Source organism: Camellia sinensis, chromosome 12, assembly GCF_055761805.1.
Source record: "Camellia sinensis isolate YWXY chromosome 12, ASM5576180v1, whole genome shotgun sequence".
Classification (NCBI taxonomy): domain Eukaryota; kingdom Viridiplantae; phylum Streptophyta; class Magnoliopsida; order Ericales; family Theaceae; genus Camellia; species Camellia sinensis.
In genome coordinates, this window is record NC_138972.1 from 9,064,460 (window position 1) to 9,083,465 (window position 19,006).

The 19,006-nt window shown below is 30.5% G+C and overlaps 1 protein-coding gene and 1 long non-coding RNA gene across 2 annotated transcripts; one reads left to right on the forward strand and one right to left on the reverse strand.

Annotated features, from left to right (window-relative positions):
• Positions 1 to 6,680: 6,680 nt before the first annotated feature.
• Positions 6,681 to 7,124, reverse strand: LOC145804082 (uncharacterized). The gene is made up of 2 exons (XR_014345678.1): positions 7,005 to 7,124; positions 6,681 to 6,910 (listed from the first exon to the last, which is right to left on the reverse strand). It is a non-coding gene; the product is annotated as an uncharacterized LOC145804082 (long non-coding RNA).
• Positions 7,125 to 13,796: 6,672 nt separating this feature from the next.
• Positions 13,797 to 14,555, forward strand: LOC114286832 (60 kDa jasmonate-induced protein-like). The gene has a single exon (XM_028230056.2). The coding sequence runs from the start codon at positions 13,797 to 13,799 to the stop codon at positions 14,553 to 14,555; it is 759 nt and encodes a 252-aa protein (XP_028085857.2).
• Positions 14,556 to 19,006: the final 4,451 nt, after the last annotated feature.

Here is a 19,006-nt window from a genome sequence, read left to right on the forward strand (position 1 = left end):
CATTTGGTTGGCACATATTAAAAATCATTTGCCAATCACTTTTTTTTTACTTGCTGAGAACTGTTCTTAGAGGAGCAAGACCCAACTGTTGGTTTCGATTGACACTCCTCTTGGCTTGCCGAAACACTGGTCAACATCTCTTGGTTTCTTAGCTTGTCGAAACAATTGGTCGGCAGTTCATAAATTCTGCTCTTTGATAGCACTTGGTCAGTTATCAGAGAAATGGTGGAGTACTGCAATCTATATTTTTAATTAATTGAAGGTTATAGGCATATATGTATATAGAAATCATATTGAAGACAATAGTTATTCAAAGAGAAAAGAATAGAGGTTCCACTTAGCAACTTGTGTTTGCATAATCTCAGGAAGTAAACTACTTAAAAGTAAATTGAACCAAAGAGAAAGAAATTACTAGACCAAAACATTAGCCGAATAGTCCAAATGTATGTTGAACAACATATGCATCACTAAACTTGGCCTCCTAACCATGGAAATATTAATAGCTCTGCATACTTAGTCAAGACCATATTTTAAATATGGAGTTTCTAATTAGCTTCATATAAAGCCGATCAAAACATTACCATAAATTACTATAATAACTCATGGTCAAACTTTGTCGATAACTCTTGGGAAGAATTTTTCTAGAGAGAGTGAAGACCCAGCCATGGATTTAATGGTAAGATCCAATTCTTGAGCCAAACAATTCGTCAAGCTATCCATGACACCTTGGACGTAAACATATAAATGCAAGTCAATATTAATATTTATGCAAATATTTATTATATTGTAACAAATATTATTTTTATACTAATGATCGGCAAGTCAGCAACTTCATTGGCTCACAAACTTCTTTTGTACCTCTTGGTCTTTTATCTGGCCGTTTGTTGAAATGCTTGATCGGCAACTGATTATGTGATATTAACCCCTCATAACTTTCTTTATTCCATTGCTTGCCCAACCTCAAGCAACTTGCCGCAGTGGGTAGCTGAGTTGCCAAAATGGTCATTGCAATTTTTCTTGACAAACTGAAATGAACACCTAAAAAAGAGATTGCCACAAGGATCAAGGTGATAAATAAATTTATATGCAAAGACTACAAAAATGAGTTAATCGTTTGATGTTGTGGAGCAAGAAATAAAAGGAATCCAGGATGTAGGTCCTACCCCAGTTGGCGGTATGTGGCCAAGGTGATGAATGAAGGAGCGGCAAAGATGAATGAGTGCGGCGTTGCTCCATGAGCCTGTTGTCAAAATTGCATGCAAATTAGACACGATTTGACCATTGAGTTTTCATTTAATGTTCCCAATTGGCCGATTTATTGATCTCAATATGAGACTCAGAATTTGCAAAATTGGAATCTAAAAATGAATTCTACATAGCGAAAAAATAGAAGGTAGTCACCCCCAAAGTTTATCGGACCACCCGATTAACCCGAACACCCTAAGATGCAATAGAGCACCTTGCGTCGAGAAGCGCACAATAAATTCTTATGTCATTTTCTCCATGCAGAAGGTCGTGAAATCCATAATTTTTTAAGTTCGAACTCCTGACTTTGAGCCTTTATATCTCTATTGTTTTAAGTTCGATTGGCCTCATTCTTGCGGCGTTGGATTCATCTCTCGGCCTAGTATTCATTCCACCATTTAGACGCCTCATTTTGACTTTGTTTGGATGCTGTCGGACCTCCTAAAGTTGAGCAAAAATAAGGTTGTTCTATTACTTTTCTTTTTCTTTTTCTTTTTCTCACTACAAAAAATTAAGGTTTTGGGGACCAAAATTTAGGGACAAAATTATTTTTTAGGAACCAAATATTTTTGTTGCGAAAAATGTCATTATATTTTTAGCAACAAAAATTGGACATTAGTGATGCATTATTATCTATTTGGGACCAAATTTTTTGTCTTAAAAAATAAATCATTTTGAGACCAAATTATTTTGTCCCTAAAAGTCTATTTATTAGTGACATTTTCAAAATTTTGTCGCTAAAAGCCTTATTTTTTATTTTTCGGGATGACCTTTTAGCGAGTATCCTCACGATGATAGAAATTGGTCCCTAAATGTCTTTTGCAACAAAATTTTCACTTTTAGAGATCAAAATATTTGGTCTCTAAAACTCTTATATGTTGTAGTGTCTTTTGGGTATTGTTCAGCTCTTGTCCTCAGTAAAAGTGTGGTCAGCTAAAGGAAGGTGTTCGGCAAAAGAGCTTGGTGCACATTGTTGAATATGCTTTTGGCAGTGAATAATCGAGGCCGTTTTCGTTGCCAAAGAATGGAGCTCGGGGTTACAGATCTGCTGAGTAACTTTGTAGCTTTGCCAAGTGATTTGCTATGAGTCGCGACACTGCCGAAATGAATATGCATGGCTCGAATGCCTGATATAAATGTAAAGTTGCCGAACAACCTTGTTGGATTGCCGGACAGGTCCATTGTGATTCTAAACCCAACTGATTCAATGGAAAGCCAAGAAACTTGAGTGGTTGGCCGAAGAATGTTGTGTGCTGCTGTCTTTAACAAAACTGTCAGTTGTGTGGCATCATTTCTACTCTGAAGTTATTGAGTCAACAACTTGTTTTTGTTTTTCACTTGCCGACAGCTTTGGGTCGGCCGCTTCACTGGGTTTGTCTTGCCAAGACATTTGGAAGGTAAATCGCCATGGCTGACATGATGAAGCACTTGGTCAGCACGACTCCACCTTTGCCGATAATAGCGCTAGAGAGAGCCGTGGTCGGCCTATAACACCTTGTTTGTGAGCCGAACAAACAAGTCTAATGCATATGCAAATATTTGTATCGATGAATATATATAAATGTATCTTTACAAATATAGAGATAGCTTTTAGATATGAGATTTAGAATAACAAGAGAGTTGGTGGACAACCCAATAAAGAGTTACTGTTGCTTAGTTGGTAGATAGGCAAACCAAATAAAGTGCCAAATTAAATGGGCCTTTCAGTTTAACAGTTACTTCAGCCTCATTTCGGTTCCGCCGAGAGGATGGTGGTGCCGAATATCTTGATTAATAAACCAGCCATTTGGATGCTTCCACTATTTTTTCTCGGCAACCTACATTGGCTTGCTGGCCAAAAGACTTTTAGAGAGAGAAAGTAAAGACCCAATTGTGGATTCCATAAAAATTACTAGTATAGATATATGTATATCTCAAGAATTAATTATAAAATAAACTCCTGTGAGGCAAAAACTAAATAAACAATCCTGGGGGTGGGCCAAAGAAACCCTTTTGATAATGCCGAAAAGAAGCTCCTACAAACATAATCTGAAACCCATTTTTAGAGAGAGAAAATGAAGATGCAAAAGTAAATCCATGAGCACTGTTTTATTGTAAAACTTTTCATCAAGATTTACCATGAAAAAAGAAAGAGTTTCTGTGGAGTTTGTAAGTACACACAGGCATATATGTATACAATTCAAGAATCAATTTTAGAGTAATTTTATAATAAATTTCATCAAAGGGAAAATTTAAAGCTTAGTTGTGGCTCATGATAACCATCAAAGTGTTGTTGAATGTTTACTTACACTAACATATTTGTTGTGTTCTTCATTGATCTCGTTCAATCGTTTCCACAAACGGTGTAATGCCCCGATAAAATATCATAATACATCCCAATCACAATTAACGCAAGACAGCATAATTGGAATACTAAGCTTTCATTAATCTGGATTGTTATACAAAAGTGACATATACAATGTACATTCATAAACAGTTCATCTTGAATCTATAGCATGTGTTGCAAGTAGTAAAGAGAGATGAAAGCTAACCAGATATTTAGATGCCCTAAAGACTTACATCTTTCCAAGTCATTGTTTGGTTACAATAAAAGAGAGTCTAACTTTATACAAATAAAGCCCTTGGCTATACAAAAGGAAATACAACAAAAAGAAGCTTTTGCTCCAAAGTCCCTCCAAGCTATTGCCTTAGCAGAGGCATATCACCAACACCTGAAAATAGTTTTTCCCAAAATAGGGTGAGCCAAAGCCCAGTAGGAACAATCTGACACAGTATATGGATCTTAACAAAGATATAAGTACAGTGTCCATTTGTAATGCCAGTGAGAAAACATTTATATTCTATGTTATCATAAAGTACCAAAATTCATAACTCAATCTTTTTTACTTCACTTTTCATTCCCCTCTCTCTAAAACTTTCCAAAAACCTAGATCTTGAGGCTTTCTCTCTCTCTAAAAATCACCTTCTCTCTACATTTTTACCTAGATCCATTGGGTTCTCCACCCTAGTTCCTTTGAGAAAAAGTTAGAGCATTCCTAAAGCTCCGTTTTGATCCGATTGGAACTTGGTTCCGGTGTCACTGAAGTTCCACCCTTGCTTGGCTCGTCTTCTCTCTTTGAGGTAAGAACTTTCTACACTTTTATATGGCTTTTAACTTAGTTATGGGATGTTGTGTAACAATGGTGGAATTTGGGGTATGGTGAACAAACCTAGGGTTTGAGTATTATATCAAAAGAGAGGTTTCTATGTGAATGAGCTATAAATGGTTATTGGATTGAATATGAGGCTATATTTTGTCAACATAGTTGATTTTGGCATTTGGTTGATATTTGGGGGAAAAAATGGAGTTTGCCCTAAATGCTTCAAATGTTTATTTTGTATAAATAAATGAAATTGATATTATAAATATGAAATTGGATGGATGTTAATATATATGATGGAGTTGGACATGTGTTACCTCACACCTATGGGAATTTGAATAAATTATCTGTCTTGAGATTGAAACTAAGTTGGCCCATGTGTCCTAGGTGAAAGACCCGAAACCGCTCATATACATGGGTGTCGATCCTGCGGACGAAATTTTCATAAAATGACAAATTGAAATGTTTGTGTGATGATTGTGTTAATTTGGGAACCACTGAGTTGTAGTCTTAGATGGGTTGATTGAAAGATAATGAATTTGGCTCATGAATTGAGATGAAATGATTTAACTTGAATTGACGGGAAGTAAAAAGGATTGAGTTATGAATTTTCGTACTTTATGATAACATAGAATATAAACGTTTTCTCACTGGTATTATAAATGCGCATTGTACTTATATCTTTGTTAAGACCCATATACTGTGTCAGATTGTTCCTACTGGGTTTTAGTTCACCCTACTTTGGAAAAAACCATTTTTAAATGTTGGTGATATGCTTTTGCCAAGGTAATAGCTTGGAGAGACTTTGGAGCAAAAGCTTCTTTTTGTTGTATTTCCTTTTATATAGCCAAGGGCTTTATTTGTATAGAGTTAGACTCTCTTTTGTTGTAACCAAGCAATGACTTGGAAAGATGTAAGCCTTTAGGGCATCTAAATATTTGATTAGGTTTCATCTCTCTTTACTACTGACGGCGCCAATTATGAGATCTAAAATAATCTCTTACATGGACTGTTGCTGAGATTCAATGAAGATAATCCCATGAACTTGCAAGAGATAAATATGATTGATGTCACCCAACCGGAGTTACCACCCGAGGATACTTCGATGACAAAGTTAGAATCTATGAAGAGAAAGAATAGTAAAGAGTGTTGTGTGTAGAGTGTAGGGGAAAAGCATATCTCTTGTGCCTTGGGTGTCCTCCTTTTATCGGGGATAGAGGATATTTGTTTGGGCTGGACTCATTATAAGCCTCATTTAGATTAGCCTCATTAAGCTGATATAAATATTTTTCTGGCTCCCACAAATAACATTGTTATTACTTTTATTAATTGCGTTTATATATATCTTAACTTTTAGATAGATTATGTATTTGTATAACATATTTAAATTTTCCTTTCAAGCATTGCCCTAAGACTCATATATTAGCAACATGATATCAAGTTGAGTTCAGGACGGGATGGTCAAAGGGCATGGTTAGGTCAATTTCCTTCTCAAATAGGTAGAATATTCTTCCACCCATTTTTGCATAGCATAACAACTACTTTACCAGAAAAATTGACTTGAAACAAAATGCAATTGTTGCTAACCATAGCTGAAATGATCTGGTCTAAATTTTTAATTTTTTCCTTTCCAACAAATATTATGAGTCAGCAAGATCATCCCCACTCAAAATTTGAAAACTAAAAGGATATATAATTCATAACAAAGAAGAGATCGTGTGAGTCTGACTTGCACATGCATGACAAAAAAAGATGTGGCTGCCATGAATCCCTAGTGACAAAAGGAAGAATAATAACTGATAAAAATCTTGATTTATCGGATGAATCATTTTCTGCTGGAAGAGTCATAGGAACCTCTCCTTTGATTGTTGTAAGTCACAACCAACTAAAACTATCAATGCATGTCACAGAATAACACAGCTAAACCAATGTTGATATTACAACAGGACACACTGCTAAAAGTTGATCTAAAACACCTCTATAGCATGAAATATCTTCTTCAATTGATCTAAAACACCTCTAAAGGTATTCCCCTCAGATGCTGCTACTGCTGTTGCCACAAATATTGAAACAGGTGGACCTTCAGCAAAAACTCCCCAAATATAAAACTCTCCGTTGAACAACTATTTTGTTTCTGCACCTGTATGTCTATATTAAGCTACTATTTACATTACTAAACAATACCAATGTGCTAGACATTACCCATTTTGCTTTTGTAATTTCATATCTCTGTTGAGCCACTGCTTATGTAAATTGACAAATACTACTTTACTATATGGTACCAAAAAACCTGTGTCAATCCTCAAAATCATAACCCAAAATTGCAACCAGAGATCACCTAGAAAAAATAAAGAGTACAATTTAGAACGAAGTCGCTAATAAATCCCAAATAACAGTGAGTACTTAATACATCAAAAACAACTTTCACAAGGAAACAAAGACAAATTTCTAATCCATTAAATTCCATCATGATCATGTGCTTTCAATGTATCAACTGTTTTATCATGCCCATGCTACTGTGGCGCCTGAAATGAATATGAAAATGAAACTTAACATTATTAACAATTTATATGAAACAAAAAAAAAAAAAATTAAATTACACTAGTACATATCATATACCCGACTACATGTAGGATTGTTTGGGGCATGTGAATCTAGTAACCCGAACTCATAACCACTTGCATTGTTAAGCAATGCTCGATAGCTTGTAGGTGCAGAATACATGAATGGCATTAGAATAGACATAGTGTTCATCTGCAACAATAATAATGTATAACTATTAAAAGGAAAAATGATGACATAGAAAACTACATTACAATTAAATAAATACTTAAATTACTTACATTATATGTGGGACACATAAAATTACTACATTACAATTCAATTCTATGTTTCAACTTAATTCATTTTACATACAACAAATCATGTAACATAAAACTGATTGACTGTATGAATAAATAATGAATGCACCCAGAATCATCAGCACAAGCATTTCGGCATCATCAGCACAAGCATTCCGGCAATTGATATTTAAAAAAAAAAAAAAACACCCTTACAAAACCACCTCCACCACGCAATTATTATCCAAACCCACTGCACATGAGATAGTTGTACAAATCTTAGCAACACGCACTTGGTTTAAGATTTTTTCATTCTTGTGAGATTGAGTCCCCAAAAATATATTATTTTGTCTTCTCAAATCCCCAAATCATAAACCCTAAAATTTTGAAATTTCTTATTCACATTTATCAAATCTGATTACATTTCTTTGATTAATGTGAATATTAAAGAAAAAAGCAGAAGAAGAGTTGAGAACGAAGAACATACTGACAATGTGGTTCTTTGTCGCTCGTCTTTTCTTCCGCTATTGCTCGACACCAGTCGGTCTCCTACAATCGCCAATCGCCGGATGTCTTCGTCGCTGCGTCCGTCTTCTTCCCCCTCCTCTCTCTCTCTCTCCCCCTGTCTGCTACGCGAACCTGCTTCGCGCTCAATTGGAAGGCTTTTGTCATACGCTTCATCCTTTTGATTTTTGATTTTTGATTTTCGATTATTTTTTTTTTTTTTTTTTTTTTTTTTGGTGGGAGGGACCAAAACGACATCGTTTTGTCCCTTTTCATTTATGCCCCTAGGGAGTCCAAAACAACATCGTTTTAGAGGTATTTCAGAGTATGATCCGAACGTGAACAAAACACATGTTTGGCTCGAATTTTCAAAGTCCTTGGTTGTTTTGGGAAGTTAGTAAAAAGTTGGCTTTTGGCTTTTTATCAAGTTTTTTGGATTTTTTGGAAGTGATTTGGGAAGTTGATAAAAAGCTGACTTTTTGCTTTTTAGTTTAATATTTATTTATGGTGTCAAATCAAATTAAAATGACCAAAATACCCTTACCCAACATAAGAGATTTATTATTTTATTTTATTTTATTTTTCATAGGCCCTAATTTGTAATTTTACGGCTGCATTTTTGGCACTTGCCAAATGATTTTTCTGGCGTTTTTGGCAGCCATGTTTTTGGACATTTTGTCTAAAAACGTGGCTTTTTACCATGTTCCAAAATGGCACTAGGTGTAAAAGTCCTTTCTAAATAATTTTTATTATTTGGTGGCCAAAATGGGGGATTTCACTATTTTAATTTAAAAAATTGTTTTTGATCGGTCACTTTATTACATGTGTGAACAATTGAAATCCAACTAGCCTAACTGATGAAGAATATCAATATGGGGAAGGGGTCTTCGAGGCAAAGCAAGGGATGTTGAACCCATTGGTGGGCTCCACTTAAAATTTATTTTAATAATTTGAATGGTTCATTTTGTAAGGTCTGTCTTGAATATCATGCATGTTACAAAGTAAATTAATCGAATATCGATAGTCACATGATCATGTCATTCTTGTTGGATATTTAATTCTCAATTTTTTTTTTTCCCTTGAAGACAAATAGATCCAATCATGTGGCTATCAATATCTGATTACTTTTATTTGTTTACGTGTATAATTATCTTGACGGACCTTACAAAATTAACGATTTAAATCATTAAAATGGTTCTTAAGTGGAGCCCACCAAAGAGAGCAACACCCTTGTTGTGCGTTATCCACAATAGTAGGAACGGCAACAGGGCCGGGTTGTAGTCCCTCATCCTTGTGCAAAAATCAAAGATGGAGGAGGCGGGAAAGTATCAAGGTAATTTGTCACATTTAGGAGAAGATGATACTAATGAAAAATAAATAATATAGTATATGAGAGAAAAAAATATTGATAAGTAATGAGAGTTAAAAAAATTTGAAAAGAGAAATAGAGATGTCAAATATGAGATGTATAGGAATTTTTTAGTGTTCTTACTATTTTTTTTTTTAACAAATTAAATTATATACATACATATAAAATTTATTTATTTAATATAATTGGACCGAAAACAAAAAAAAAAAGGACTAGAAAGCAAATACTATCTCATTTCTATTTTCTTGTCACGTAAAAAAAAAAAAAAATCTTACACAGCAACCAAGATTGAGGGCGACACAAATTTTCATCCGTACAGAGACCCTCCTCCTAAGAGCATCTCCAATCCAATGCTTTTAAATAGAGGGTAAAAATAAAAATTTTATTCAAAAAGTATATATAGAGCATCTCACTATTGACTCAAACTCTAACCACAAATCTTCATTTTCTTCTCTAAATATTTTCCTCCTAAATGTTTAATTTTTAATTTTTTGTTAAAAATATTTAATATTAGACTCATTTCAAAGGTATGATTTAAGTCTTTTTAATGATATTAAATTTATAAAAATTAGATGTACATATTAAAAGTTATTCAGTGTGTTTGATTTGAGTTTTCTGGATTAAATTTTTTGAAAAGTGAGTTTTTTGGTTTTCATATTCTTTTGTTTTTAGTAAATATTTTTTAAATTTTAAACATTTTTTTTGCTTTTTTAGATGCACCTTAGTTAGATGTATCTAAAAAGTAAAAAATTTGTGAAAAAATATTTTAAAAAATTAATAAATACATAAAAATACAAAAAATGTACTGAATTATTATATTTTTTTTTTTTGTATTTTTGATATTTAGTGAATTTTTAAAAGATTTTTTTTATAATTTTTTTACTTTTTAGGTGTATTTATGTTAGGTGTGTCTAAAAATTAAAAAAATTGCTTAAAATATTAAAAAAATCAGTAAAAATAAAAAAATATAAAAAATAAAAAATAGAATTTTTTGAAAAGTATTTTCTGAAAAATGAAAACAAGCAAGCTGATTTGTATTTTATAACATTTAATCGAAACTAAAAAGGATGTGGTTGGTATATAATTTTGAAAGGAAAATCCCTTAATGACAAAGTTGGTATTTAAAAAGTGAATAGTATTATAGAGGCTATCCTCTATTTTTTATACTTTCTCTATATTTGGAGGATGAATATGTATTCTCCCAAATAGAAATGATATTAAAAAATGAGTGGAAAATAATTTTAGAGGATTAATCTTTTATGTTTAAAGATATAAAAGGTATGTTGAAAATGCTTTAATAAAATAGCTTCACGTGTACATCATTTATATAACTTTTTTTCAATCAATTCGTGGGCCTTGCTTTCTTGGAAGAAGGTAAGAATTTCATTATTAAGAAAAAAAAATTATATTCATACATAAATTTCATAGAAATATTATATACTTAAATTTTTTATTTAGAATTATTAACATATTGTCTAGATTTCCTCCATGTATAGATCCCACAATACACCATTCAATCTCTACCACACAAATTTTTTGGACAAAAATCTGGTAGTCTTTTCTGGACACATAGAATTTCTGTTAATTTTATATAAAAAAATTTCACAAGAATGATGTGATAATGTTATTTTCGTAAATATAATCCAACTCAAACTAGGGCTCCATTTGGTTTGGTTTTGAAAAATAATTTTTCAAAGTCATTATTTTTTCATATTTTTTTTATTTTTAATGATTTTTTTTTCATATTTTAGTTATTTTTTTAATATTTTAGATGCATCTAAATTTGGCGCATCTAAAAAAAAATTACCCAAATATGAAAAAAAAATTATCAAAAGACAAAAAAATCACAAAAAATATCAAAACTCGAAAACTTTTTTTTTTTTTTACAATTATCTTTCATTTTTTAGTAATTTTTTTCATATTGGAATCAATTTTTTACTTATTAAAATATAAAAACATTTATTAAAATTAAAAAAATACGAAAAGCAATAACGATTTAAAAAAATTATTTCCCAAGACCAAATCATTGTTTTGCAGCGATCAATAAGTATATATAATTTATTTGAAAAATTATATATATATATAATGAAGCAAATATTTTTAATGTATTTACATTATTATATAATGAATTTACTTGACCATGGTTTATATAATTTTTGAGGGATTTGAGCTTCAACAGATTTACTGGACTGATTCCTGATTCACTGTTCAATTTGAGCTCTCTCTCTTACTTGTAATAAACATCTTGTGCTGATCCAACATAGATAAAGTTATTTTTTGGTGGTATAGATTATTAGTAGTATTTCTTTTTTATATACGGAGGACATTATTTTTGTATGATTATCTGTTTGTATGGAATTATTATTTTGGGTTGAATTATAGTTGGTTTGTATAGAATTTGTTGTTACAAGACCAATTTTTTTTATAGTTGAAAGTGAAATAGAAATAGACATATGTATTGTTTTGTTTATATACAGGGGCAGGTTGCACGAAATAAATACAGGTTGTGCAGAAATTAATAATAATAATAAATAAATAAATAACACTAAATAAAGTTTTTGGTGACTAAATATTTAGTAGTCAAAAAAAAAATAATAAAACTTGTTGGCTACTAAAAATTTAGTAGCCAAAAACAAACCAAAGATGTTTTGGCAACTAAAAATTTAGTAGTAAAAAATATATGAGACTTTAGGTGACTAAATAGCTTAGTAGTTAAAAAAAAATATGAAAATTAAATTTTTTTGGCGACTAAATATTTAGTAGCTAATAATAAATGATACTTTGGGCGACTACAAGTTTTAGTCACTGAAAATAAAAATTAATTTTATTTGAAAACTTTTGGCAACTAAATATTTAGTCGCCAATTTATGACTTTTGGCTACTAAAAAATATTTAGTCGCCAATACCTCGTATTTTTCCCTACTAAAACATTAGTAGCCATTTATAGGACTTTTGGCGAATAAATTTTTTTTAGTCGCCAAAACCTTCCTCGACTGTTTTCCCGCGACCAAAATATGTAGTCGGGAAAAGATTTTGGCAACTAAAAACCTTACTATTAAAATTTTAATGGGACTTGAAAGGTTTTTTTATTTTTTTATTTTTTTTGGCACATAATTTTTTTAATTTTTTTTTCAATTTAAAAGTTAATGTTTTAAAGTTTTAAAAATAAAAATAAATGTCAAATTATCATGTTCATTTATAGACAATCATAAATGATAAACAATCATTGTTTGAAGGACAATTCTGACTATTAAAATTTTAATGGGACTTGAGAGTCCAAAACTCTTAATTAAGACTTAATGGAGTATAAGTTCATAACTTGTGTGTAAATACTTCATTTTTAAATAATAAATAAAAATTAATGAAGAAACTTAGTATGTGAGTTTGGAAATAAATAAAAATAAAAATAATTTTATTTTTTTAAATGGAATTTTGAAAGGAGCGTTATTATACATTTTGAAAAAGATTCCTATGTTAGTTATAGCATAGATAATGTGACCATTTGAAAGGTTTTTTATTTATTTATTTATTTATTTTTATGAATTTTAGATTTTGTTGAATCGTTTAGCAAATTTAATGACACATAATTTTAAATCTTGAAATAGAAACATATACATATATTTTTAAAAATTATAAATTATGGAATAATTAGAGTTTTTTTTATGATTATAATTAGATTTTACTGAATTGCTTTCATATTAATTCAAATTTTAAAATAATTGAACATACATTCTTTTTAAAAGTCATAATTTATGGGATAATTATAATTTAATTGTTATGGTTAAATTAGAGTTAACTAATAGACATTTTTAAAAATAAAAAATAATTAGATTTTAGTGAATTGCTTCTATATATAGTGACACACAAATTTAAATTTTAAAATAGTTAAGCATATTTTCCTTTTAAAAATTATAATTTATGGAATAATTAGAGTTTTATTGTAATGATTAAATGAGAGTTTAACAAATAGAATGTTTTTTTATTATTTAAAAATTATAAAATTTAATTCGAAGGTTTAGAACTCTCACAAGTCTTGCTATTAGAAAGATTCTTTCCCTTATATAATATATATAGATATTTAATGGGACTTGAGAGTTCAAAAATCTTAGTTAAGACTTAATAGAGTATAAGTTCATAAATTAAGACTTGTGTGTAAATACTTTATTTTTAAATAATAAATAAAAATTAATCAAGAAACTTAGTATGTGAGTTTGGAAATAAATAAAAATAATTTTATTTTTTTAAATGTAATTTTAAAAACTTACTATATTGAGTTTTGAAAGAAGCATTCTTATACATTTTGAAAAAGATTATTATGTTTGTTATAGTATAGATAATGTGACCATTTGAAAGAGTTTTTTTTTTATATATGTAAATTTTAGATTTTGTTGAATCGTTTAACATATTTCATGAGACATAATTTTAAATTTTGAAATAGAAAAATATACATATATTTTAAAAAATCATAAATTATAGGAGAGAAAAGTTGGTGGACAAGAAAAAGGGTTTTCATATGTGAGAAAACTTGGTGGACAAGGAAATGGTTTTCTCGGAAAAAGGAAACTTGTTGGACAAAAAAAACTTGGAGGCAAAGAAAAAGATTCTTTACCTTATATAATATAAATATATTGATAGGTAGATATCACATATAATATATTGATATATAAAGCAGCTAAATTCCTTGCATCGTCATCGAAAATGGTTCTTCTGCAACTCCGGCGACCGTTGGTGGAGGTGTTCTCGGTGAGCATCAACCACATCGACGGAGAGAACCTCTACGGCACAATCACAGTCACCGACGCACGGGGTTCTCAATCCATCTACAACCGATCAAGAGATCATTACGAATCCATCAGCCCGGGCCAACCCGTTTTGCTGACTGGCCCAGCTCGATCCATCTTAGCCTACGACAACATCGCCATCGACGTGGCTCTCAAGGATAAGGACAAATTGTCTCCGGACGATGATGTCAGCAGCAAGCAGACATGGTGGAACGCTTACCTCAACACCACCAATAAGTATGATGAGCCCTTATACGACGACTTTCCTCTCAAGAATGGTTCGGTGACGGTCAACTACGTAGTGTTGAGTCATGCGTTTGAGGCTACTGTGGAAGTTACGTTCGTAAACAGAGGTGGGGAAGGGGAAAACTCGGCCCATGTTCACGGACTGCTTACTGCTCGCAATGGAAACTTGATGAATGAAAGCGTGCTCTTCCGGAAGAAATCAGATGAGCACGTAGATGTAAGGCCTGAGCAGCCCATCCCGTTGTCGAGATCTGTGGTGGCCGTGCCATCGAACTCCTCCCTCATAGTTCGGGCGGATCTGATGGATAACGACGGTGAGATTGCCAAGGGCACTGCAGAGTTACCTGCTCAACTCTCCGGTACATCTCAGAAGAACATTTTCGGACAGCATGGTGAGATTCGAGTTAAGGTCACTTGGACAGCATGGTGAGATCCGAGTTAAGGTCACTTGGACAGCATGAGTTAAGGTCACTTGGACTTGAGACCGACGAATATATATATAAATATGTCACTAGTCATTTATGGCGAGTGTTTTGTTTTAATAAGTTGATTGTAGCTGTGGTATGGTTGTTTCAGGTTCTATATTATTGATTACATATAAAATAATTAATCTGTTTTGATGTTGTTAAATTGTTTAATATGTCTGTGGATATTGATAAGCATAAAAGTGATACTTCTCACAATTCAGTAATTGAGCTTCATTCCCAGGCTATTTTTCCATGTCAATTTGTTTTTTGCGGCCCTAGTCTAAGTCCGATTACGGCTCCGACGTGATTTTTGGAGAGACGCCGGAGTTTCTCCAAGCTGTTTCACGACCTACACACACACCATCGGATAACGAGGAGAGAGAAAAATTGAAAAGCAAAGGGTGAAGAGAGAAAATATAGACGAGTTGTTATAAAAACTCAAGTTATTCTTACTGGAATCTAATTTTTTCTAATTTTGATGAATGTCTTTTTATATTAATTTCTTACAGTATCTCCAATCTAAAGCAGCTGCCAAAGTCATAATATGGCAGTTTGGGCAAAAATGACTTCTCCAATGACATGTTATAGTAGCTGCTAAATTTGACAACGGTCAAATTTATTGTCAAATTTGGCACCAGCTTTGGTCAAATTTGTAAATATTTAAAATAAACGCCATATAAAAATGCGAAAGCTAGTAAATTGTGATCTCAATTGTTAACAAATAGTAATTATATGGGACTGAGTTGGAGAGAAGTGTAGTCCGGTTCAGTTGAATTCTTGATATTTATCACGGATCTTACTTTAATAATTTGAATTGTTTATTTATTTATTTTTAATGATGACAAGTATGATTTAAAATTAAAACATTTATTTTTATTTTTTTTAAAGAAAGTTCATTTTCATGAAGAAAAATGTCATTCATTTTTTGAAAGAAAATTTTGATGAAATTAGATGGCTACGATTATTGAGTTAATCATATTTTTTTCTTCTTCACGGATGGTCAATACACAAAGATGCGACTCTATCAATCAAGTATAATTCGTGGTGAACACAACAACACTAATTGGACTTGATTGTATCCAACTAGAGAGAAGTCAATCCCTAATTATAATGCTTTACACCACACCAGCCACGTAACCCATCCATCCATGATAGCGATCATATAAAACATACAAAACAGTAATACTAGAGACTTTAACAAATACATTAATAAATAAGTTTTTTATCCGTGCTATGCACGATTTCTATTTTTGAAATTTTAAATATAATATTTTATGTTTTTAAATATAATATTATTAAATAATAAATTTTGAATGTATGCTTAAATGGTTATGCAGTGAAAGTAAAACAGTAATATCATTTATAAAAAGAAAAATAAAGTGTCAAAGAATAAAAAATTATAAAAATAGTTTAAAATATATTGTTTATATCTCAGATGAAAGTTAAGAAAAAATAAGAGGAGCCGTACAAATTTAAATAAATGGTTTGAATTATTAGTATCCTTATCTTTTTTTTCTCTTTCCTTTTTTTTTTTTGGTGTGTGCGCGCATGCACAAATTACCTTAGAAATTAGACGTCAAACATAATTCAATTGACTTCGAAAAAATTGTATTAGCAAGTGAATGAAAAATAAATAAATAAATTCAAAATAAAAAAAAAATCAAAAAAAGTTTCGCTAAAGACGAAAATAAGTCAACAAATCAAATAGTTTAAAAAAAAACTTATTTCATCTTCTATGACAGCCCTTAAAGTATAATTATTTTTTAATTATTTTTTTATTTTTTCGATTGATCTAGTCGAATAGATCCTAGAAATGCAAAACCTTTTTAAAAAAAAAAAATCATTGAAGACAAAAAAAAAAACAAAAAAAAAATCATTAAAAAAAATTCAGTCAAACCTACCCTTGCTAAAAAAATACAAGAATACTTAAAAAAAAGAATTTGTGCATTTGAAAACACACCAAACAAAATATAAAACATTCAATAGCTTATTATTTTAGAAGAAAGGTCTTTGAGTTGAATACAATTTTAAAATCCGGAAGACTCTCTAAGCTGGCTTGGCATGTCAAGTTGTTCGCGTAGTTGGCAATAAAGACACTTTCCTTACTAAGTGAGAGTTTGGGATTTGCATTTATAATATTTTTTTGTTGATTTTTTTTATTTTAATTTTAGTGAATTTATTTTTAATTTTTTTTAAAAAAAATAATTTCTATGATTTATTAGACTAGACGGATCAAAAATGTAATAAAAAATTCAAAGAAACCCAGAAAAACATAAAATAAGTTTTTTTTTTAGGAGTTTTTTCATCTTTAGATATATATATATATATATTTTTTTAGGTTCTTCTAGACTAGATTGGCCTTCAAAGTCAAAAAACTTAACACAAATTTAAAAAAATCACTAAAAAAAAAAATCTAAAAAAATATATCTTATAGTTGTCTACCATAATATATGCACAGTTTCTTAGTAACAAATTTTTTATGGTCTCATTGACATCAAGGCATTAACTGTGAAACTACCGGATCGAAAAAAATAAATAAATAAATAAATTATAATTGAAAACATTAAATTTACAATTTAAATCCATGACTTTACATTCTTCCTTTCAACAAACATTAGAAAACAATAACACACACAAAAAAAGTGCGTTTCTCCCATTAATTCCAAAAGAAAAAACTTTGCATTTAACAAAGAACTTTACTTGAAAAATCAGCAATTCACACAAATCAATAACCCAGAAAATCCAAAATCACAGTTCTACCATTCCAAAATTGAAAGTAGTACCAACATATTAACAAATGAAAAACCTAGACATCATCACCAATCCCAAGTAAGGTTTCTTAAAAGCAAAAATCAAAAATCAGAAAAACAGAACTTAAACTCATGAAGAGAACATGAGAGATAAAGTGAAGATTACTCACAGCTCCAACACACGCATCTCAGAGAAACAATTACTATGCACACAGAGAGAGAGAGAGAGAGAGAGAGGAGAGAGAAGAGAGAACAGAGACAGTGAGAGACTCATCTAGCCGATGGAGATAGCCGTTGCCGAAGGAGAGAGAGAGAGAGTGCAAAACCTAAACTGTGTTTGTCAAAACATATGGATATGGAGCGAGTACCCTCCCCGAACCAACCGAATGGGAATTTAGAACATGACCACCCGACCTGAAGAGTTTAAAAAAAACGAAAATAAAATTTTAAAATTTGTTTGCCAACAAAAAATATGAAAAGAGATTTATTGTTTAAAAAAAAAATTTCAAACATTATGTCTACAAAAATATATATATTAAAATTAATAAGTACTTTTATGTTTTTTTCACCAAATTAATTTTCACTAGATTACATGTCGTTGTAAATGGTGTTCTTGTCATGTCATTTATATTCGTATCAAAATTACTCCAACATTAATTTAATTGATAAGCATTTTCTTACAATTTGGCTCTATTCAGTCGGATTAGGTTTAAATTTTACAAAAACTTAAACTGAATCTCCAAAAAAATAAGAGAAAAAATCAAAATTATAATTATAAACTAATAAATACACAAAAATATATTTTTGGATTTTCAAACATTATTTATATCCAAAAATAGAAAATCATATGAAAAAACCTAAGTTGCTTTTATTATTATTAATTTTTTTTCTGAATTTTTTTCCAGCAATTAGGAATGGGAGTCATGTCATGTTCCGTCATGTTCGTGTTATTCTAGGTTTGGATCACAATTACTTCAATACTAACTCAATTAATGTATTATTTTGTGTTACTCATTTATTATTTTGTGTTATTATATCGTATCATTTTCGATCCGCGTCTAATTCGTGTCACATTAACATGTTATTGTCAAATATTCCACCATAAACTAAAAATTATATGAATTTTTTTTAAAAAAAATTCCACGAGTCAATTTAATAAAACTAATCTTTTATTGAATGAAGTTATTCAATATTTGATTTCAACTCAATTTGATCATTCTAATTTACAAAAACTACATCTTATTATTATATTATTTTACTAGATTAAATCAAATAGTAGACAAAAAAATATATCATCTTCCATAAAAACAAACAAAAACTTATATTAACCTTAAAATTGTATTTTACACATAAATGTCATAATTCCCCCATAATAGAAATAATAGTATTCTTTATCATGTTACAGATCAAATACAACTCATTTAAATAAAATTAAAAAATAAAATAAAATTATGGAATGAATAAGACTCACATATATATAATAAGTAAAAAATAATCCCAAACTAATATACAATAAATAAGACTTCAAATAAAATCTATTTATGCGCAAGTATTTTGAAGGAAAAGCTTATCACATTAGATGTCTATGTTATATCTGAACAGGTTCACTCTATCTATGCATATGTTTACTTTTTTAATACAGTATAAACTAATTTTCACCATTT

Bases quoted from the DNA above. Each gene is read 5' to 3' on its own strand.
- LOC114286832 (XM_028230056.2), top strand. From the start codon at position 13,797: ATGGTTCTTCTGCAACTCCGGCGACCGTTGGTGGAGGTGTTCTCGGTG.